General features: G+C 49.2%; 1 protein-coding gene across 2 annotated transcripts; it reads right to left on the reverse strand.

The window, feature by feature from the left end:
- Positions 1-1,762: 1,762 nt before the first annotated feature.
- GOLPH3L (golgi phosphoprotein 3 like) lies at positions 1,763-20,289 on the reverse strand. 2 transcript variants are annotated; one of them, XM_048517647.1, is made up of 5 exons: positions 20,078-20,289; positions 14,646-14,844; positions 4,704-4,835; positions 4,466-4,580; positions 1,763-2,683 (listed from the first exon to the last, which is right to left on the reverse strand). In XM_048517647.1, the coding sequence occupies exons 2-5, from the start codon at positions 14,826-14,828 to the stop codon at positions 2,256-2,258; spliced, it is 858 nt and encodes a 285-aa protein (XP_048373604.1). In that variant the 5' UTR covers positions 14,829-14,844; positions 20,078-20,289; the 3' UTR covers positions 1,763-2,255. The 2 variants fall into 2 exon arrangements, with proteins under 2 accessions (XP_048373604.1, XP_048373597.1); XM_048517640.1 differs by having other exon boundaries at positions 20,134-20,286.
- Positions 20,290-22,106: the final 1,817 nt, after the last annotated feature.

The following is a 22,106-nucleotide window of genomic DNA, read 5'->3' on the forward strand; positions in this document are numbered from 1 at the left end:
GGTGTTTGTTGTGAGGGGGGAAGGGCAAGGAGATTGTAAGCCCCTTTGAGTCTCCTGCAGGAGAGAAAGGGGGGATATAAATCCAAACTCTTCTATATCTCCCCTTTCTCTCCTGCAGGAGACTCAAAGGGGCTCACAATCTCCTTGCCCTTCCCCCACTTACAACAAACACCCTGTGAGGTAGGTGGGGCTGAGAGAGCTCCGAGAAGCTGTGACTAGCCCAAGGTCACCCAGCTGGCGTGTGTGGGAGTGTACAGGCTAATCTGAATTCCCCAGATAAGCCTTCCATACTCAGGCGGCAGAGCTGGGAATCAAACCCGGTTCCTTCAGATTAGATACACGAGCTCTTAACCTCCTACGCCACTGCTTGGTCTCACTGCCAGCGCAGATCCTATCAGTATGTATGGGAGGCTGGGATTATTTGCCCCAGTTTGAACCGCCTTAACGTTTGCTCACGTTGAAACTCATTTGCCATTTTTCAGGCCCATTTTCCCCGGCCAGAAGAGCTTCTTTTGAGCTCTTCATAATCCATTTTTTTTCCTTAACCATCCTACATTATTTGGGGTCAGCTGCGAAATTGGCCACCTCACCGTTCACTCTGAGCTCAGGGTCATTTGTGAACAAGCTGAAAAGTGCTAGTCCCAATACAGACGCCCGAAGGACCCCACAGTTCACATCCCCCTATTGTGAGCACTGACGACTAATTCCTATTCTTTGCTTCCAGTTTTGTAGTCAATTTCCAATCCATATGAGGATTTATAGTCTAGTCTTGTTACCAGCCAGACCTGAGGCGGGATGGAAATCAGTGACTCTACCTGTCACATTTTCCCTGTAGGATGCTCTAGAGCACAGGCGGCCCTCCAGATGTTATGGACTACAGTTCCCATCATCCCCTGCCAGCATCATGCTGGCAGGGGCTGATTGGAGCTGTAGTCCATAACATCTGGAGGGCCGCCTGTTTGAAACCTGTGCTCTAGAAGTACAAGCCAAAGATGGATGCAATTTGCTGGCTCAGTGGTAATAAGGTAAAACCTGGGTACATCTCCCTGTCAGTCACTGAAATGCACAACAGCCAGCCTCGCCTTTCCTCAAGCGACCAGGAAAGACAAAAGCCTGTGCCTTGGAAGCGTCCCTCGCCTAACTGATATCAAGGCTCCCTTTCAGTTATTCGTCAACACGCTAATCCTATCTCCCTTTTTCTCCATTTGAATTGGAAAAGCCCCAGAGCTGTGATTCAATCAGCTTGCCCTAAGATGTAATCATCTTCGGACACTCCCCGGGCTGGGGACATTAAGCCTATGTGCTCACCTTTTGTTCTCTAAAGAACAAGAGCTGCCTTTATCCCGGGAAGATTAGTCTCTTAGTATAGCCAGAAGGCCCCATTTCCCCTATAAATTAATGACCCACCTTGCATTCAGTGCCCACTGTTTTCTGGACCATCTTTAGGTCAGTTACGCTGCACGCCACTTGCTTTCACCCCATCTCTTAGGAGCTCAATGCAGGCCCTGAACTCTGCTTCTCTGGAAGAAGGGTGGGAAAAAGCAGGAAAGGTTTGGCTGAATGTGATTGGCTGGTGTCATCAAACAGGGCTTTCTTCTTCCTTGACTAATATAATTCATTCTGATTTCACAAGCTAAGAATTTATTCAGATCTGGGTACATATTTTTAATCGGTTAGCTGTGAGTATTTGTGATGGGAATTCTCTGAACTGAAGGAGACTCGCACAGGGGGAGAGCTAAGAACGAAAAGAAACACCAGAGAATGCATAGAGGTTGTGCTGTAATGATCTTTTGCGAACACACACACACAGGGACGAGCGGCGCCGAGCCGGAGCCACTCAGACAGAAACCGAGACAGGACCAAAACAGAGGCCAAAATTAAAAACACACACCAAAAAAAATCAAAAGGCAAAAGAATGCACGTCACGATTCCTTCTTTCCTAAAAACATAAAAAAAAGAAGAGAGTTTGAAATAAAAATAAGAGACACAGCTCAATCCAGTTCTCTCAGACAACAGGCCTTCATTCAGTTTGGTGGGCATGAAAAAATCCAACAGTCCCCGGAGGGGAGGAAGCGGCGGTGAAGATATCGGCGTTCCTACGGGGGATGCTCGCCACCGTGCCCAGTATCTGCAATCGGGGAGGGGGCCTGGCAGGAAGTAGTCCCCAGTGGCCTGCCGCCGTGTAATGTGGGAAGATTCCCCAGAGCGAGAGGTCTGATTCCTAGAGGGAAAGGCAGAAACCTGCACAGTAGGGCTTAGGACTTGTTGAAAGCGGCCAGGACGGCCCAAATCATTTCCACGCTGCCCGCCTTGGCCGCCTCCATCTCGGGCTCTCTGTCCAGCAAGTCCTTGGAGCGGTTCATGGCCACGTCGTATTTCTCGTCGACCAGGCTAGTAAAGATGTTCTCCAGCACGTCGGAGGCGTGAGCCAGGATCAGCAGTGCCAAGGTCCGCTTGTCCATGCGGTGAGGGTCGTTGACCCACCGGTCCAAGACGCTCTCTTGGAGCTTCTTCACCAGCCGCTGCTTCTCGGTGGTGTTGGTCACCGGGTGTGTCGTCATGTCGAAGAGGAGGAAGTTCTGCTTCTCCGTGGTCAGGATCCCCTTCTCCACCAGGTTCTTGGCGATCCGCTCGCGGACGTTGCGCAGCTGGTACTGCAGCTTGAAGGGGTTCCACGTTTCGCCTGCGGGAGAGCGGGTTTAGTGACGGGAAGAAGAGCACCCCATTCCCGGTCAGCGTTGCGAGGTCTGCCCTTGGCCCTCCAAACCCTATCATTTATGCACCATCACGCATGGGCATCACGCGTGGAGCCAGGAGACTCAAGTTCAAACCCACTTCCGATCTTAAACATTCACAGGGAAACTTGGCTATCCGCCACTTCTTTATCCTCCCAACCAACTGATGGGTTAGAGCAGGGGTCTTCAAACTATGGCCCTCCAGATGTTCATGGACTACAATTCCCATCAGCCCCTGCCAGCATGGCCAAGTGGTAGGGCTCATGGGAATTGTAGTCTCTGAACATCTGGAGGGCCATAGTTTGAAGACCCCTGCTTTAGAACATAGGTGTCAAACTCGCGGCCCTCCAGATGTTATGGACTACAGTTCCCATCATCCCCTGCCAGCATCATGCTGGCAGGGGATGATGGGAACTGTAGTCCATAACATCTGGAGAGCCGCGAGTTTGACACCTGTGGGTTAGAGTAAAGGGGGGATGGAAGTTGAGAACAGGGGGAGGCATCCTAGCTACTTCGCCTCAAAGAGCCTTGGAGGACGGGGACAAATAACTCCACCCCCTCAGTCAGATTCCCGCCTTACAGCCCCGTTCCTCTTCTTTCTTGTAGAACAGGGGTGTCCAACTCTGGCACCCCAGATGTTAATGGACTACAATTCCCATCAGTCCATTGGCCATGCTGGCAGGGACTGAAGGGAATTGTAGTCCATTAACATCTGGGGCGCCAGAGTTGGACACCCCTGTTGTAGAAAGACCAGGCAAGGTTGCCTCCATTTTCTACCCCACCCCCACGAACTGTCACCTCCTATCCTCCAATCTTAAACTCCCCCCATTAGACTGCCAAGAAGAGGGAATCATAGAATCATAGAGTTGGAAGAGACCAGAAGGGCCTTCAAGTCCAACCCCCTGCCAAGCAGGAACACACAAATCGAAGGACACAGGATATCTTCGGGCCAGCACGACTGTATGCCAACGTGCTTTTTCTGCACACCAACCCTGCGTGAAGGAACGGGAGGGTCGAACTTGGGATTTCTCACCATTGATAGCCACAATGGTCCCAGAAGGCCCCAGAAAGTTCGATCCCTGGCAGTACCTTCAGTTGAAAGGATCTGGCAGGAGGGGATGTGCAAGCCCTCCGCTTGAAACCCCTGCCAGTCAGAGTAGACAATACTGACCTTGATGATGCTGTTGCCTGATTCAGCATAAGGCAGCTATGGGCATATATCAGTGGTGGTGAACCTTTGGCACTCCAGATGTTATGGACTACAATTCCCATCAGCCCCTTCAGCATAAGGCAGCTATGGGCATATATCAGTGGTGGCGAACCTTTGGCACTCCAGATGTTATGGACTACAATTCCCATCAGCCCCTTCAGCATAAGGCAGCTATGGGCATATATCAGTGGTGGCGAACCTTTGGCACTCCAGATGTTATGGACTACAATTCCCATCAGCCCCTTCAGCATAAGGCAGCTATGGGCATATATCAGTGGTGGCGAACCTTTGGCACTCCAGATGTTATGGACTACAATTCCCATCAGCCCCTGCCAGCAAGGCCAATTGGCCGTGTTGGAAGGGGCTGATGGGAATTGTAGTCCATAACATCTGGAGTGCCAAAGGTTCGCCACCACGGGCATATATTATGTATTGTGGGTAGAGAGACACACACACCCCTCCCACAACACTATGCTTGGATGACTTAAGAGTCCCTGGACGGAGCAGCTCTCCTGCTCACCGGTCAGCAGCTCGATCCACGTCTGCACCGTCTCAGCAGGTTCGGTGGCCTTCAGGTGGCGCAGCGTCTCGTCCAGAAGCACGTCTCCAGTGGGGGCATCCGATTTGAGGAGGACCTAGAAGGCACAGCAGACAAGAGAGGGGCTTCGGACAAGCCGGCCGGCCAACGCCAGGCCTGGCGTAAGTCTGAAGCCCCTGGGCCTTGTGGTGACCCGGCGGGTGCCTCCCCTGGCCCTCACCTTGCGGTCCAGCAGCCGTTTTTTCCTCATGGTCTGCGGCTCCAGCTGTATCCTCCCTCTCATGGCCAGTTCGATAAGGATGCCGCCCCGCAGCCCGGAGGAGATGCAGTCGTTCCAGAAAGATGTGTAGCCCTGAGGAGGAACCACAGAGGAAGACGGGGAAGTGATGGTAGCGCAGAAAGGACATTTGTAGCAACAGGAGCAAAGGTGAATAGAGCAGAGCTGCTTCCCCAAAATGTAATACTCCTGATATCCAGCCCCCCTGCAATTAAAGACTGCAAACAGGGGCCCCTATACCAGTGATGGCGAACCTTTGGCACGGGTGCCAGAGGTGGCACTCAGAGCCCTTTCTGTGGGCACGCATGCACAGAGTTCGTCATGTGGGGGGGCGGAAAATCACCCCCCCACATACACACGCACATCTAGACTGGCCTTGGCACGATCCTTTACCTGGGAGTAAGCTTGGTTGCTGGCAATGGGGCTTGCTTCTGAGTAAACCCTCATAGGGTTGTGACTACCCATTCGAAGTGTTGCATGGTTGCTTCACCAAGCTTACTCCCGAGTAACGCGAGCCTCGGAACCAGCTGTTTTTTCTAAACTAAAACCTCAGTATTCAGGTTAAATTGCAAGCAGTTACCTCCTGTTCTAGCAAGGGTGAGTTGGCACCTAGTCTCAAAAAGGTTCGCCATCACTGCCCTATACTGTCCCATTAATACACTGGTGAGGGAGCAAGCTTGCTTTGTGCTGCTCCAGGGACTAGGACCAGGAGTAATGGGTTTAAGGTGAAGGAAAAGAGATTCCACCTAAACATCAGGAAAAACTTCCTGATGCAGCAGAGCGGGGAATCCTCCACAGCAGAGCAGGGAATCAAACCCGGTTCCTCCAGATTAGAGTACATTATCTCTTAACCACTGCGCCACTGCTGTTCCAGTAGAATACATATACCTGTAAGGAGTTACATTGACGGGGATGCTTCTCAATCACCTAGACCTGTGGTGGCGAACCTTTGGCACTCCAGCTGTTATGGACTACAATTCCCATCAGCCCCTGCTAGCATGGTCAATTGGGCTGATGGGAATTGTAGTCTGATGGGAATTGTAGTCCATAACAGCTGATGGGAATTGTAGTCCATAACAGCTGGAGTGCCACTGACCTAGACCAGGGGTTGGCAACCTTTAACACCCAAAGAGCCGTTTGAACCCATTTTCCATGGAAAAGAAAACACTGGGAGCCGCAAATACTTTTTGACATCTAAAATGAAGATAACACTGTACAAATTCTCGTGCAGGGAGAAGTTCCCTTCTTTGGGGTCCATTTTTACCCATCAAAAGCAAAAAAAAAAAAAAGAAAAGGAAAAAAAAGGGGGGGGGGAAAGCCTGTTCTTTTGTACATGATTCAAATGACCAGCAACAGAACCGCCGTTTCACACATTTCTCTTTTCTTGTGTTGAAAGACACAGATTATGCCCCCCCCCAAAAAAGAACCCCCTCAAATTCCACTCAGGTGGTAGATCAAAATTGGTGCCTTTAATGGGGTTGTCAACTTCCAAGGGGGGCTGACCCCCCCCCCCGAGAAAATGTCTGCCATGGAGGGTGGACTCCACAGCCATATTCCTCTCTAGGAACGGGGACTCTTTCCCATTAACCCTTAGGGCAACTCTCCGAAAGAGGCTGAGAGGAGCCAAGCCACGTGGAGCCGCAGTGCAAGGACGAAAGAGCCGCATGCGATTGCAGGTTGCAGACCCCTGACCTAGATACAATCACCCTCTCCATTTTATGTGGCCCTCACCTGGGATTAGGAATGTGTCTCAATCACCCAGGTGCCACTGTGTGGTTCTGCCAAGCTGTATGGGCCCCTTCTACCCCTGGGACTTAGGAAAGGCAAGAGCCCCAAGTGTCACCCCCAACTGTGTTTATTAGAAAGGAAAGAGAGAACGGCAGAATTACGGCTGCTGCTCCCGTTATATATATTCGGTGAAAGGGAACTGAAGTTGACAGTATGGAAACTCTCCACCCTGGGCAAACACCGAGGAGGAAGCAGCTTACGTCTGGGCTGCAAACAACCACCCGACTTAGTTCCTCATTGCAGTGGGTTACGTGCCCATTCACTCCGACCCTCTGCCTGCCAATATGCCAATCCAATCCAATCACCTTTATTAGGCATAAACCAGAAGTACCATACATTCCAAGTACAAAAATAGGATAATTGTTACATATCATGTAGAACACGGATTAAAAATGTAGCCACTGCTTCAGAAATTTCTACATGAGGGCCGTTCAATAGCTTAGACATTTTTAGTTTGTCTGAGAGAAACATAAATTCTAGAGCAGTGATGGCGAACCTTTTCGAGACCGAGTGCCCAAAATTGCAACCCATAACCCACTGATTTATCGCAAAGGGCCAACCCGGCAATTTAACCTGAATACTGAGGTTTTAGTTTAGAAAAAACGGTTGGCTCCGAGGCACGCGTTACTCAGGAGCAATTCAGCGTTTCTTTTTCACTGTGGGCCACCAGTATATACCATCCGCATTGAAGGTGTTCAATGCTAAATGCGGCTCTCAGCTCCTCTATGGAGCACCAATTTGGATCGGAGCTATAAATAAAAATATAAACACAGCCCAGTCCCGTTTCTTCCATAAAATTATGGGCTTACCAAATTGTGCTTCATATGCAGCCCTATGTTTAGAACTCGGGCAAATATCATATGCCACGATGGCCTGGCTGAGAACTGTCAGATACTGGCTACGTATCCACTATTTGCAGGATCACTCCAGTTTGCTACACCTCATGCTTTCCGACTATGCAAATTCTAGGTGGCTGAAACTAGTTGAGGGAAATATCAACACTCTTGGCTTCTCATTAGAGTCGTTAGTCCCTCTTTCCCTATCAGAAGCATATAGCTGCTTGAAAACTAAGCTATTAGAACAAGAGTATCGGGATATGATAACAGCTGCGAGGAATACGTGTTCCCCCCTGACCCTGCTTATTCCAATTGAACAAGGACACATGGCCAATTATTTACATTGGATCACCAACCCTAAATTAAGAAGAGCTTTAACACTGGCCAGATTCAATCTAATGCCTTCTATGCTGCTCTATGGCAGATATCAACAAATTGATAAACAGAGGAGGCTATGTCCATGCAATATGGGTCAGGTGGAGACACTCGATCATACCCTCTTTCATTGTGTAAGGTTTGCAAAAATCAGAATGTCGCAATCTGCACTTATCCCATTTCTGTATAACAATCTAACCGATGCTCTTAAGATACCTATGCTTTTGAACAACATGGATCCCACAGTGTGCGAGAATGTAGCAAAATTTCTGCTAACGATAATAGACGTAAGTCTAGATGAATACCAATCAACGTCTATGTATTATGACCACATATAGCCAGCAGTAATTTTTCTAGCTTCTGTCAGCATCCGAGGACGTTTAAGTGAGTCAACTTAGCTGAAGGAATGTCCTATAGTTACAGAAGGACCATGTATATATTTTAGTATTTAGTATTTTAGTACCAGTGTCTATAATTGTGAGCAATAATGGGCAAATTTTGTATGCTTATTTTGTATGTTTATTTTATGCCAATAAAGGCTTGTTACTTACTCAGGAGTAAGCTTAGTGAAGCAACCGTGCAATGCTTCAAATGGGTGAATCATGATCCTAGGAGGGTTTACTCAGAAGCAAGCCCCATTGCCAGCAACCGAGCTTACTCCCAGGTAAAGGATCATACCCAGGCCAGACTAGATGCGTGTGAGGGGTGTGTGTGTGATTTTCCACGCCCTCCCACATGATGAACTCTGTGCGCGAGTGCCCACAGAAAGGGCTCTGAGTGCCACCTCTGGCACCCGTGCCATAGGTTCACCACCACTGTTCTAGAGGTAGTAAAGCTCCCAGATCGGTTCTAATATCATTATACCTCGAACAGTAAAGCAAGATATGAGGGATCGAGTCCATAGCGTTGGGGCAGTACCGACAACAACGCTCACTTTGTGGGATGTTAAGGAAACGACCTTGAAGATAGACAGAGGGGAATGAGTTGCACCTTGCTCTGGTCATGACCCATCTGCACTTATAATTAACAAGCTGTTCTAAATATACAGCAAGGCTAGATTTCGGGGGTGTGATCCCAAAGTATAGAGGGGAACAGGAGCTTTGTGCAACACTCAGGAGAGATTGGTATTCCTGGTCGTACAGTCTGATCTTTAGATGATGGTAAATTTCCGTGGCGGTAACCATAGGAAGAGACTCCCATGAGAAACCCAAGGAGAAGATTTTTTTTTCAATATGGAGCCACCACTTCGAAAGCTGAAGCTCCCTCATTTCTAGCCTGCCGATATGACGCTTCAACAAACATTTCCGACCAGCCAGACTCAGCCTGTTGTTTACTTTTTAACCCCTGATTTCCTTCTGGGACGACCACTCAGGGCAAAAAGAGTTGAGAAATCTCAAGAGGCGGCATTTTCTCTTGCACATGACCTTTCCTGCCTTAAGGAAACCGGAAAAGGTCTTCACTATAAGTCTTAAGCAGCACAGTGGAGTCGGTTAAGAGTAGGTGGATTCTAATCTGGAGAACCGGGTTTGATTCCCCACTCCTCCACCTGAGTGGCTGAGGCTTATCTGGTGAACCGGATGTGTTTCCGCACTCCTACACTCCTCCTGGGTGACCTTGGGCTAGTCTCAGCTTCCTTAGAACTCAGCCCCACCTACTTCACAGGGTGTCTCTTGTGGGGAGAGGAAGGGAAAGGAGTCTGTAAGCCACCTTGAGTCTCCTTACAAGAGAGAAAGGTAGGATATAAATCCAAAACTCTTCTTCTTCCATGTCTTACAAAAGAAAGACCAGATGGCCCAGGTGAGTTCTATGTCTCATTTGGTCTCATAAGCCAAGCAGGGATAAGAACATAAGAACAAGCCAGCTGGATCAGACCAGAGTCCCATCTAGTCCAGCTCTCTGCTACTCGCAGTGGCCCACCAGGTGCCTTTGGGAGTTCACATGCAGGATGGGAAAGCAATGGCCTTCTGCTGCTGCTGCTCCTGAGCACCTGGTCTGTTAAGGCATTTGCAATCTCAGATCAAAGAGGATCAAGATTGGTAGCCATAAATCGACTTCTCCTTCATAAATCTGTCCAAATCCAAAAACCTTTATTAGGCATAAAACCAGTGCCAAGAATTTCAAATACCATAAATCTGTCCAAGCCCTTTTTAAAGCTATCCAGGTTAGTGGCCATCACCACCTCCTGTGGCAGCATATTCCAAACACCAATCACACGTTGCGTGAAGAAGTTCTTCCTTCTATTAGTCCTAATTCTTCCCCCCAGCATTTTCAATGAATGCTTCCTGGTTCTATGTCCCGATGTCCCTATTTATCACTTGGATGGGAGACCAACCAGGAAGTCCAAGGTTGCCACTCAGAGGCAGGCAATGGCAAACCACCTCTGTCCATCTCTGTCGACCCCCAGAGAATAACCCGATTCTCAAGTGCAGAAATCAGTACACTGAACAGGCCCACTGCAAAAAGATACAAGCAGGTTTTTGCAGGAACTCAGTTCTGCTACACAGTGTTTGGTTCGTCTCTCTTTCCTCAAATACCCGTCCGATCCCTCCATCGCCAGGCCAGCGGGGGGGAAATCCCTAAAATCCCTTTCACGCTGTGCAAAATCCCCAAGGCCGAAGCAAAACTAAAGCCTGGGTGCAAATCGAACAACAAAAGCGCAGACTCACAAAGATAACAGTGTAACAAGCTCGGTCCACACAGCACCACCTTCTCCCGGCCCAGCCTGCCGTCTTACGGCCAGAACCAGGAAGGAGTTAACTTCAGGACTCTTGCCTGGAAAAGCCTACAGGGTCGCCATTTGCCAACCGTAACAGATGGCCCAAGAGACGTTCAGAAGTGATTTCAACATACATGAACAGGTCTTATAGAGAATCAGAAGACTGGTCCATCATAGAATCATAGAGTTGGAAGAAACCCCAAGGGCCATCAAGTCCAACCCCCTGATGCAGGAACACACAATCAAAACACTCCCGACAGATGGCCATCCAGCCTCTGTTTAAAAACCTCCAAACAAGGAGACTTCACAACTCTCCGAGGCAGTGAGTTCCACTGTCGAACAGCCCTGACAGTCAGAAAGTTCTTCCTAATGTTTAGGTGGAATCTCTTTTCCTGCACCCTGAATCCATTACTCCAGGTCCTAGTCTCTGAGGCAGTTTGCTCCCTCTTCGATATGGTATCCCTTCAAATGTTTAAACATGGCTATCATGTCCCCACTTCACCTTCTCTTCTTCAGACTAAACATGCCCAGCTCCCTAAGTCTCTCCTCGTAGGGCATGGATTCCAGACCTTTTACCAAGGTTGCCCTCCTCTGGACCCGTTCCAGCTTGTCAATATCCTTAAATTGCCGTGCCCAGAACTGAGCACAGCACTCTAGGTGACCAATGCAAGGTAGAGTGGTACAATTACGTCCCTCGATCGAGGTACTATACTCCTTTTGATGCATCCCAGAATTGCACTGGCTTTCTTGGCTGCCGCATCACACTGCTGACTCATGTTCAGTTTGTGGTCCACTAAGACTCCCAGATCCCTTTCACATGTACTGTTGTCCCATCCTATGTCTATGCATTTCAATTTTTCAGCCTGAGTGTAGAATCTTACATTCAGAAGGTCCCAAGTTCTACTCTGGCAGGCGCTCTCCAGGGTCTAAGGTAGAGAAAGGACTTTCACATCACCTCCTGCCTGGTCCTTTTAACTGGAGATGCCGAGAATTGAACCTGTGACCTTCTGACTGCAAAGCAGCCACTCATAAGAACAGTCAGTATCTACCTCACAGGGTTGCCATTGGATAAAAATGGAGGAAAGGAGGAACCTTGGGTCCCCAATGGAGAGAAAGTTAGAGTACAAACAAAGTAAGTAATTAAAATACTGTGGCACTGTGAACACAACCCTGGGTAGGGTATTTGCTGTACAAAAGCCAGTCAGATCCTCTGAAGATGCCAGCCACAGATGCAGGCGAAACGTCAGGAGAGAATCCTGCTAGAACACGGCCATACAGCCCGGAAACCACACAGCACCCCAGTGATTCCAGCCATGAAAGCCTTCGACAATACCAGTTAGATCCGTCCAAGCCTGGTCTCAGAACTCACTCCGCCTGTTCTGGCTGGAGGCATCGGACAGGTGGCAGCTCCATTAAACCAAGTCTAAGTTCACAACGACCTTGGCAGAGTCAACTTGTGCTACAGAAAAAATCCCAAGACAGGAGAAATCTTGCAGAACTCGTTCCATGCCCTCCAACCACACCCCAAAAGCTCTGCTGACTTTTCAGTCATTCTAGTGTCCACCTAAAAATGAGCCTCTGACTTTATGATTAGGAGTTACTGCTCTGTTTACTTCTGGGCGCTGGGTTTGTGAGGAATTTCTGACCAACAAGAAGCAAGCCTGTTTTCTGCTGGCTTAGAGACTAGGTCACAGAGTAATGGATTCAAAGTGCAGGAAAAGAGATTCCGCTTAAACATTAGGAAGACCTTTCTGACCGTCAGGGCTGTTCGACAGTGGAACTCACTACCTCGGAGAGTGGTGGAGTCTCCTTCTTTGGAGGTTTTTAAATAGAGGCTGGAGGCCATCTGCCAGGAGTTCTTTGATAGTGTGTCCCCCCTGAATGGCAGGGGGTTGGACTTGATGGCCCTTGGGGTCTCTTCCAACTATGATTCTAGGCCAATGCTGTACTATACAGCCTTAACTATACAGAATATAGCCAATGCTGTACTATAGAAGCCTTAACTATACAGAATATTGACCAGGCTTTAATGACGGTTCCTGCATCTCTTTTCTGTTTTCAAGTCAAGACAAGCCGTTCATTTTTCCTTCAACGCCAAGATCTCTTTTGCACCTTGGACTGCCTACACCAGACCTGGGCATTATATGGCCCGCGGGCCACATCTGGCCCGCCGGAGGACCCTGACTGGCCCCCCTGCCTTGCTGGGGAGCGAGGTGCCTTTGAAAGCCCCGCAGAAGCCAGTTGCCTTGACTGCCGGCTTCTGCGGGGCTTTCAAAAGAGCCTCGCCCCCCTGCCTTTTGGCCCGGCCCTCCACAATATTTTCTGTTTCTTATGCGGCCCTATGGAAAAAATAATTGCCCACCCCTAGCCTACACTATACCCTTTCAACAAAAAGAGCTAAGTAGAATTGTAACTTCATCTGCCATGTGCTCAACCGTCTTGAGTGGGGAATCAAACCCGGTTCTCCAGATTAACCACTACACCACGCTGGCTCTCAAGGTGGAGTCAACCCCCCCACACCCGCAGAGGAAGAACAAGTGAAGGAGACCAGATGTAATTTTTTTAAAAAAAACCACTGGGGAAGAGGAGTCACAGAATAAGACCAACCCTGTAGTGGCAGCTGTCGATGAAATGTTATTTTAATTTGACCAGCCAATCAAATCTCTAATGGGCAGTCCGAAATGTGACCAAACAGGATCCCAACTGGCCCCACCTTCTTTGAAAACACTTGGCAGGTACTGTAGAATTTTCAGCAAAAGACATACAGAAGGGGGGTTGCCATTGCCTGCCTCTGCATAGCAACCCTGGACTTTCTTGGAGGCCTCCAATTCAACCAGGGCCAACCAGGGTTAGCTTCCAAGATCTGGTGAGATCAGGCTAGCCTGGGCCATCTCGGTCTCGGCCAGAAATGTTCAGAGATGACTTGCCATTGCCTGCCTCCACAGAGCAACCCTGGACTTCCTTGGAGGCCTCCAATTCAACCAGGGCCAACCAGAGTTAGCTTCCAAGATCTGGTGAGATCAGGCTAGCCTGGGCCATCTCGGTCTCAGCCAGGAATGTTCAGAGATGACTTGCCATTGCCTGCCTCCACAGAGCAACCCTGGACTTCCTTGGTGGTCTTCCATGAAAGTGCTAACCAGGGCTGACCTTGCTTACCTTTTGACCTGACAAGAGATCGGGCTAGCCTGGGCCAGCCAGGTCAAGGCAAGGGACAAATTGGTGGTTTGCCACTGCCTGCCTCTGGATAGCAACCCTGGACTTTCTTGGTGGACTCCCATCCAAATACTAATGGGGCCAAAGCTGCTAATCTTTGGAGACTTGATGAGAGTTTGAGATATCTGGAGTCATCCAGGTCAAGGCAAGAGACGAACAGAGGTGGTTTGCCATTGCCTGCCTCTGGATAGCAACCCTGGACTTTCTTGGTGGACTCCCATCCAAATACTAATGGGGCCAAAGCTGCTAATCTTTGGAGACTTGATGAGAGTTTGAGATATCTGGAGTCATCCAGGTCAAGGCAAGAGACGAACAGAGGTGGTTTGCCATTGCCTTCCTCCACCGAGCAACCCTGCCCTTCCTTGGTGGCCTCCCACCCAAGTACTAACAAGGGCTGACCCTGCTTAGCTTCTGAGACCTGATAAGATCGGGCTAGCCTGAGTCAACCAGGTCAAGACAAGAGACAAACGGATGTGGTTTGCCATTGCCTGCCTCTGCCTCTGCGTAGCAACCCTGCCCTTCCTCGGTGGCCTCCCACCCAAGTACTAACCAAGGCCAACCTAACCTAGCCTGAGTCATCCAGGTCAGAGCTCCACAGCTGCAGGGAGGGAGCCCTTGATGGCATCTCTCCGCACACCCCCTCAAGAAACTTTATGACACATGGACGGGATTACCGCTGCTGCTTCCCTGGTCCTCTTCAAGTGCACCTCTCCCTACAACACGGGTCTGCAACCTGCGGCTCTCCAGATGCTCATGGACTACAAATCCCATCAGCCCCTGCCAGCATGGGATTTGTAGTCCATGAACATCTGGAGAGCCGCAGGTTGCAGACCCCTGCCCTACAAGCAAAGGAAACCAAGGAGGAAAGGCAGGTTTCAAGGAGCTGTGAGCTTATCCGGGCCTTGCGGTCGCCCCCGGCAAAGACTCAAGAGTGAGAAGAGGGCAGCATTTTCGTACCTCCTTATCCTTCAGGCCCAGCAAGAGCACCTCCTCCATGAGGGTCAGGCGGATGTCTTTGGAGTCTCCAGCGTCACCTTCGCCCACCTGATCGTCCAGCTGAGAGTCCTCCTCGCCGTCCTGCCTCTTGTCTGCATTCCTGCCGACCTCCGCCCGCCGTCCCCGGTGAGTCAACGTTGTCATGGCCTACCCGCTGTGGCTGTGAACAGAACACCCCAAAAAAGACCTTCACAAACTGCTTCAGCCAGAGATGTAAAACGTTCAAAAATGTTTTGGGGGGCAAAACTTCTGGGAAAAAACAGCACTTTAGGGGAAAAACAAAAAAAAAGCTGGCATTGTTTACTCCAACTGGAGCTAAATTAATGGTACAGCTTCAACAATATAGAATGCATCGTTAAGAACTGGCAAGACAGAAAGTTGCAATGTTTGATTTATTTAATTTAAACGGTGTAAATGCCGGATGGCCCAATCCAAAGGGGTGTGTGTGTGTAGAATAGCAGTTGGGGATGGCACAGCGGAAACACACCTACCGTGTTTCCCCGAATATAAGACAGTGTCTTATATACAGTGTCTTATATTATATTATTATATTATATTAATTATATTAATTTTTGCTCCCAAAGATGCGCTATGTCTTATGTTCAGGGGATGTCTTATTTTTCTGTGTTCTGTTCGACGGGCATGCTTCCAAACAAAAACTTTGTTTCGTCTTACTTTCGGGGGATGCCTTATATTTCGCACTTCAGCAAATCCTCTACTACGTCTTATTTTTAGGGGATGTCTTATATTCGGGGAAACAGGGTATGCAGTCTCCAAAGGGGTTTCAGGAGGCACGGGAAGAAGGGGGGAAAAAAACCCACTGCCACCTGAAAAATCCCATAGGGAAGACCCACTTACGCCACACGTTTTGGTGGCATGAATCTGCTGCTGATGGAGGGGGCATTCCTGGGCTGAAAGTTCTTTGTGGGGCAACTGAAGTCTGCTCCACCCCCAGGAATGCCCCTAGAATGCCGGCACAGCCTCTGATGGAACAGGAGTGACAACTTCCTGGTTCCTGCACCACAGCGCCCTACTGCCAGGGTAAGTCTGCGCTGGCGTCTGTGCCACTTGGCACAGCACTGGCATAACCCTTCCGCCCCTTCCCAAGCGGCCTCGGCTTCCCCTCTTTGGACTGAAGTTAGTCTTCTACAGAAAAGGACAGCGGTTGGCATGTGGAACTCCCTGCCACAAGATATGGGGGGGTTGCAAATATACCCACTAGTTAACAAACATGGCAAACGTACCCAGTACTAAAGAGAACATTGTAAGCTGTTGCACCCTGTGCTATCTTAGGGCAATTGCCAGTATCACATTACCCAAATTGTGGGTACAACTGTCACAGTAGTTTCAAGGAAAGGTGACAAGATCGACCACAAGGGAAAAGTCAGGTCAAAGGGACACCAGAAGGCACGCACCCGCTATGAAGCAACTGAAGCCCTGCAAGTCACAGGCACAAAAGTTAGGTATTGTTATAGGCATTGAAATTAACGTTGGATTTAAGGACTGTATGTACCTACAGCACGCCCATTCATTTTATTTTTAAAAAAACGTTTCACAGGAGTGGGGGGTTTCAGCACTCCCCCAAATTTCCCAGTTTTCCATTGGAAAAAATTGGGGGGGAAACCCTGAAACAGAAAAAAAGAGGGGGGGGATTCCCCAATGTTTCCCCAGGTTGCCACAGCTTTAGTTCCAGCCACGCTCAGGAGGACACAGCCCACGCCACTCAAATAAATTACACCTGGCCACAGATTTGTTCCTACAGCAATTCCTTTTGAGTGTCTGAAGCAGGGGCATAGGTAGGGAAAATTGAGTCTGGGGCAGACTCCGAGTTTTCCGTCCCCCGTGGGCCCCTGTGCCGCCCCCTGCCCCACTTACTTTAGCCAGTGGGAGGGTGTGCGGGGACGATTCCCCCCCCCCACATGACCCCAATGGCATCTGCCCGGGACACCTATCTCCACCCAGCCCCATGGAAGATACGCCACTGGTCTGAAGAGTCACTCTGTATTCCAGAGGGCTTCACCGTCTATTCTCCATACAAATCAGGTAGCAGTGGTTACTGGCTAGCGGTCAAAGGCTCTTTCAGGCATGCTCTCTATAACCCCATCACCGCTTAAGGAGCTGAACGCTGAAAACAGGTTCTGGAAATAAGTCGCGGCAACCCCCAGGGCCAAACTGGGAGCACGGATGTGGAACTCCTTCAGCACACACCTGGACTGGCTCTTGGGTTAAACATTATCTAGAAGGCTCACCGTGTGGTCTGTGCACGCTGCAAAGAATTCAGCCCTCTCCTTCCTTTCAAAGTTTCCGACATAGCAGAAAATATATCACCCCCCCAAAGTCACAAAAATGCTGTGGGTCGTCCAGAGCCCTTCAGGGATAGGGTGGGATATAAATACAACCAAACAAATAAATAATTAAATAAAAAAGTAGTTGTTGTGAGTCTGAATGGGCAGAAGCACCAGCACACTTTGGCCTTACTCCTTTCAAATCCAATTATTTCTCCCTCTCCTTCTAATAACCACAGAGTGGTTCTTTGAGAGGAGCTGTGGCTTAGTGGAGAGCTGTGAAGCGCTGTGGTTTATGCTTTGTGTGCAGAAGGTCACAGGTTCGATTCCCAGCAGATCCAGTTAAAAGACCAGGGAATAGATGCAGCAAAAGATCCTGGAGAGCAGCTGCCAATCTGAGTAGACAAGACAGAAGGTCTCACTCCAGGTAAGCCGGCTTCATGTGACAGGCAGCGTGGTTTACTGGTTGTTGTTGTTGTTGTTGTTTGTTGTTGCTACTACTACTACTACTACTACTACTACTACTACTACTACTACTACTACTACTACTACTTAATTTAATATACCGCCCCATCCCCAAAGGGTTCTGGGCGGTGTACAACATAAAAACCATCATAAAATCATCATAATCAGACGTCCATAAATATAATAAAAACAGCAGTTGTGTCCTAAGATGGCATCCCACCTAAACCTAATCCTCCTAAAAGGAGGAGGGAGAGGTAGTGGGTCCTGATGGTATTAGGACCTGTAGATCTCAATAGTGGGTCCCGATGATATTGGGGACCCATGAACTGGGGGGGGGGGGGGGCACAATTCAGCAGCTGGTTTCTCCAAAGGCCCGGTGGAACAACTCAGTCTTACAGGCCCTGTGGAAATCACCAAGGTCCCGCAGGGCCCGGACAGCTGGAGGAAGAGTGTTCCACCAGGCAGGGGCCAGAGCCATAAAGGCCCTGGCCCGAGTGGAGGCCAGCCGCATCATTGAGGGGCCAGGGATCTCCAGTAAATTGGCCTCTGCCGAACGCAGAGGTCGACCTGGGACATATGGGATAATGCGGTCTTGGAGGTATGAGGGTCCCAGCCCACGTAAGGCCTTAAAGGTCAAAACCCACACCTTGAAGATGATTCGGAATTCAACTGGGAGCCAATGGTTACAATGTTTGGCAGGGTCTGGGAAACCCAGGTTTGAATCCCTCTGCCACACTGGCTTGCTGGGTGACCTGGGGCCAGTCACTCTCTCAGGATGACCAACCTCCCAGGGTCGTTGTGAGTATAAAACAGAAAAGCGGAAAATGATGTAGGTTGTTTTAGGTCCCCGCTGGGGAGAAAAGGAACGAACAAACAACAGGTGCCTCTACAAACAGCATGCTATTTCTGAACCTTTGGGGCTGACAAATTCAAGTTTGGAAGGCAGGGCAGCTGAGTCTCTGGGCAGCCATCTGCCCATTGCAACATTTATTGTACAACTCAGCCCTTTAAACTTCCAAGGAACTGCCTTCTACTTTTGTAGCTCTTTCCTGCAGGTCAAACCTTGCAGAGTTGTGTTGCCTCAAAGCAGGTTTTTTTTTGCTTAAACTATTGATTCGAGGTCCTTCCTATTTGTTTCCCTGATTTTGCAATCCACCTCTCAGAGACAAAGGGGAGCTAAAACTGAAGTTTTTGTTTTTATTATTAATGATAAATAAAAGAGGCCTTGGCGGAAAAAGTCTAGGCTGGGTGGGGTAGGTATATGTCCACCCTCACAAAGGAATACAGCTCTTTCCATTAGAAAGCTGTGGGCCCCAAATCCTGCTTTTTAAAATCCGTGTTCCTTTAAGGGCTACAACCAGGATCAAGGAGGGACGTGTCATTTCCAGAACAAGCTGCATAAATCCCTGAGGCAGAAGCTAAATAAATAAACCTAGAGCTACAGGTCTATTAACTCATTCACGTGTGAGACTCATTTAAACCTGTGGGTTTGTTTCTGAGTAAACCAGGATAGCAAGCACACACGTATTTGCATACGTTTTCCTTGCCCGGAGAGGGAATTTCACAGCCCACCACCCGAAAGGGTGCCAACTTTCTTTTCCTGGCACTGCTCCTTCGCCTTTAGCAAGCAAATATTGAACAGCTGCTTTCCCCAGCGTGGCAAACTAACTGCAACCGTTTAATTCCTGCATGGGAAAATGCTGCAAAGATTCTCTCTCCTTTCGCAAACACACCACCCTGGGAAGAGGCCCAAGTGAAACAGCAGCCGTACTGGGTCAGACCAGTGATCCATGATCTCACCCAGTATTCTGTTTCCAAAAGCAAGGGAGGCCTTCAGGCAGGGCCTGCAGACAACCAGCCCTCTGCTGCGGACCATCTCGGGCATTTTGCACCCAGAGATCTCCCCTGCTATCCTGCCTAATAGCCAAGGACAGACCGGGTCCTCCATAAATCTACCCAACTCCCTTTACAAAATGCACCTAAACCAGCACCCCTAAATCTTGTGGCAGGGAGTTCCACAGGCCAACAGCCATTCTTTTCTCCTTTATCGTTACTGTCAGATAGCCACACAAGTAAGACCAAGGGTCACAGTTTTGGACAAACATAAAAAGGAACTGCCTTTTCAGCTAATGGAACAGCAGGTCACGTAAGGCTTCTTAAAGAACACTAAAATCGTCATCAATTTAAACTAGCTATGCCTTTGCTAGAATTAATATTAAAGCAGCGTTACGAGCATTTCCACATCCTAACCGTTACTGCAATTGCTACCAGGAAGCAATTATTCCCAGTCTAGCAAGAGGCAATCACCTCTCCAATATTTACCCATTAAAGTAACTGTTTATTCCCTGGGGCAGGGTCTGGATGTAACCCTTGATGCTGATCATTATCAGGAAGCAACTATTCCCAGTCTAACAGAAGGCAAGGAGGGGGTAGTAGAGGAAGAAAAACCCCTCAACAGAATTTACACATTAAAGTAATTCTTTATTCCCTGGGGCAGGGTCTGGATTTAACCCCTGATGCTGATCATTTGCTATCAGGGAGCAACTATTCCCAGTCTAGCAGAAGGCAGGAAGGGGATAGTACAAGAAGGCACCCCCCCCTCCCCAGAATTTACATATTAAAGTAACTTTTTATTTCCTTTACTCCTTAAAGTAGGGTCTGGATTTAACCCTTGATGCTGATTCTCCCAGCAGACTCACGTGTCTTCGTCTTTTCCTCCTCCTCCTGCTCAGGTGCCCGGGCTTTCTCCTCTTAATGCAATTGCAGCCCCAACTTTACTTCCTGGTTCAACTAGGAAAGGAAGGAGGAGGGGAAAAGAAAGATTACACCAGCAGCACCATTTGCGCTTCCTGGTTTCCCTGGGAAACCTACCCTGGCGCTTCCCTAGCCGACCAATGAGAGGCCTCCCTGGAAGGCAACTCTCCAATAAGGTCCCCTGGAAGGCGGGTCTCTGTTGCGACAGCCAAACTTGCCATAGGGAGAAAATGAGAATTAACAAGGGAGGTGGGACTTTCTTTGCTGGACAGCAGAGGCAGCCAATGGAGAGCAAGAAAGTGGCTCTCTTCTCAGACCGGGCGCCAATGGGTTTGCGCAACAAGCAGTGGGCGCAGCGTGGTTGGCGCAGGGGAGCGCAGGAAGGCGCGCGCGCGCGCGCAAAGAACGTGGGCTTTTGTTTGCAGAGAGGGAGGAAGAAAGCGATGGCGCGTGCTTGGATGCGTTTACTTGGGAGAAAATCTCCCTGATTCTGATTGGGGTTTGCTCTCACTTATGCAGGTTTGCAAAGGTTTTCACTGCATCAGGGGCTGATGGGAATTGTAGTCCAGGGATGTCTGGAGGGCCAGAGTTGCACACCCCTGCAGTGTAAACCTTTGCAAACCAGCATTGTGATGGCAGGGGCTGATGGGAATCTTAGTCTACGGACATCTAGAGGGCCAGAGTTGCATGCCCCTGCACTGTAAACTTTTGCAAACCAGCATTATGTTGTTAGGGGCTGATGGGAATTGTAATTCATGGACAACTGGAGGGCCAGAGTTGCACTGTAAACTTTTGCAAACCAGCATTATGTTGGCAAGGGCTGATAGGAATTTTAGTCTACGGACATCTGGAGGGCCAAAGCTGGACACCCCTGGTTTACAGTGTAGAGTTACCAATCTCCAGGTGATGGTTGGAGATCTCCTGGAATGACCGGGGACAGAGATTGGTTGCTTTGGAAGGTGGACCCCGCAGTATTATTACCCCACTAAGATCCCTCTCTTCCCCAGACCCCAACTCCAAAATCTCCAGGAATTTCCGAAGACAAAGCTGGCAACACGCCCAGCCCCACAATAGGCATCTCATGAAGAAGTCTCATTCTGTGTACTTGCTTGCCCCAGTGAAAAAGTGTCCAGGGTTTGATTGTTCTCATGTATAGAAACAGTGTTGGATGAGAACCTCAAGGGTAATCTAGTCCAGCATCTGGCAAGAAACAGATGCTGTTTGTTCCAGTCCTTCCAAAAGCCAACTCTGTTATATTGATACATTGATATATTGAAATGAACATTTGAGAAGCAGGATGGAGTCGGCAGTGTGGAAGAGGGGGCAAGGGGGGAAGGCATGGATGACAGTGCGAGGAATGGGACAGGTGGAGAGCCAGCGTGGTGTAGTAGTTAAGAGCGGGTGCACTCTAATCTGGAGAACTGGGTCTGATTCCCCGCTCTGCCGGTTGAGCTGTGGAAGCTTATCTGGTGAACTAGATCAGCTTGTGCACTCCAACACATGCCAGCTGGGTGACCTTGGGCTAGTCACAGTTCTTCGGAGTGTTTGTTGTGGGGTGGGGCAGGGAAAAAAGTTTGTAAGCCCCTTTGAGTTTCCTTGCAGGAGAAAGGGGGATATAAATCCAAACTCTTCTTGGAGCTAGGCAGGCTGGTCGTGGGCAGATGGAAGAGGTCCAGGGCAAAGCTGTGCTCACTAGAAAATCTCCCCACTCTGGTGGCAAAATATTACATTTGTGCTGCATGTGGTCTCACTTGCTGCGGGGAGACTAGAAAGTGAAGGCAGAGCTTGAGGAAATATGTCCGTACAAGAAATCTTGCTGCAACAGACATCTACCCCCATCATGGAGCAACTGCTGTGTCAAAGTTTCAAAGCAGCCTGCAGGCTCAGGAAAGGTTGACGACCCCTGAACTAGACAACT

This window comes from Sphaerodactylus townsendi, linkage group LG01 (genome assembly GCF_021028975.2).
Source record: "Sphaerodactylus townsendi isolate TG3544 linkage group LG01, MPM_Stown_v2.3, whole genome shotgun sequence".
NCBI classification, from domain to species: domain Eukaryota; kingdom Metazoa; phylum Chordata; class Lepidosauria; order Squamata; family Sphaerodactylidae; genus Sphaerodactylus; species Sphaerodactylus townsendi.

Bases quoted from the DNA above. Each gene is read 5' to 3' on its own strand.
- GOLPH3L (XM_048517647.1), bottom strand. From the start codon at position 14,828: ATGACAACGTTGACTCACCGGGGACGGCGGGCGGAGGTCGGCAGGAAT. The intron at 4,836-14,645 runs GTACGAAAATGC...GTTCCTCCTCAG, and splicing joins TGGGCCTGAAGGATAAGGAG to GGCTACACATCTTTCTGGAA. The intron at 4,581-4,703 runs GTGAGGGCCAGG...TGTGCCTTCTAG, and splicing joins AACGGCTGCTGGACCGCAAG to GTCCTCCTCAAATCGGATGC.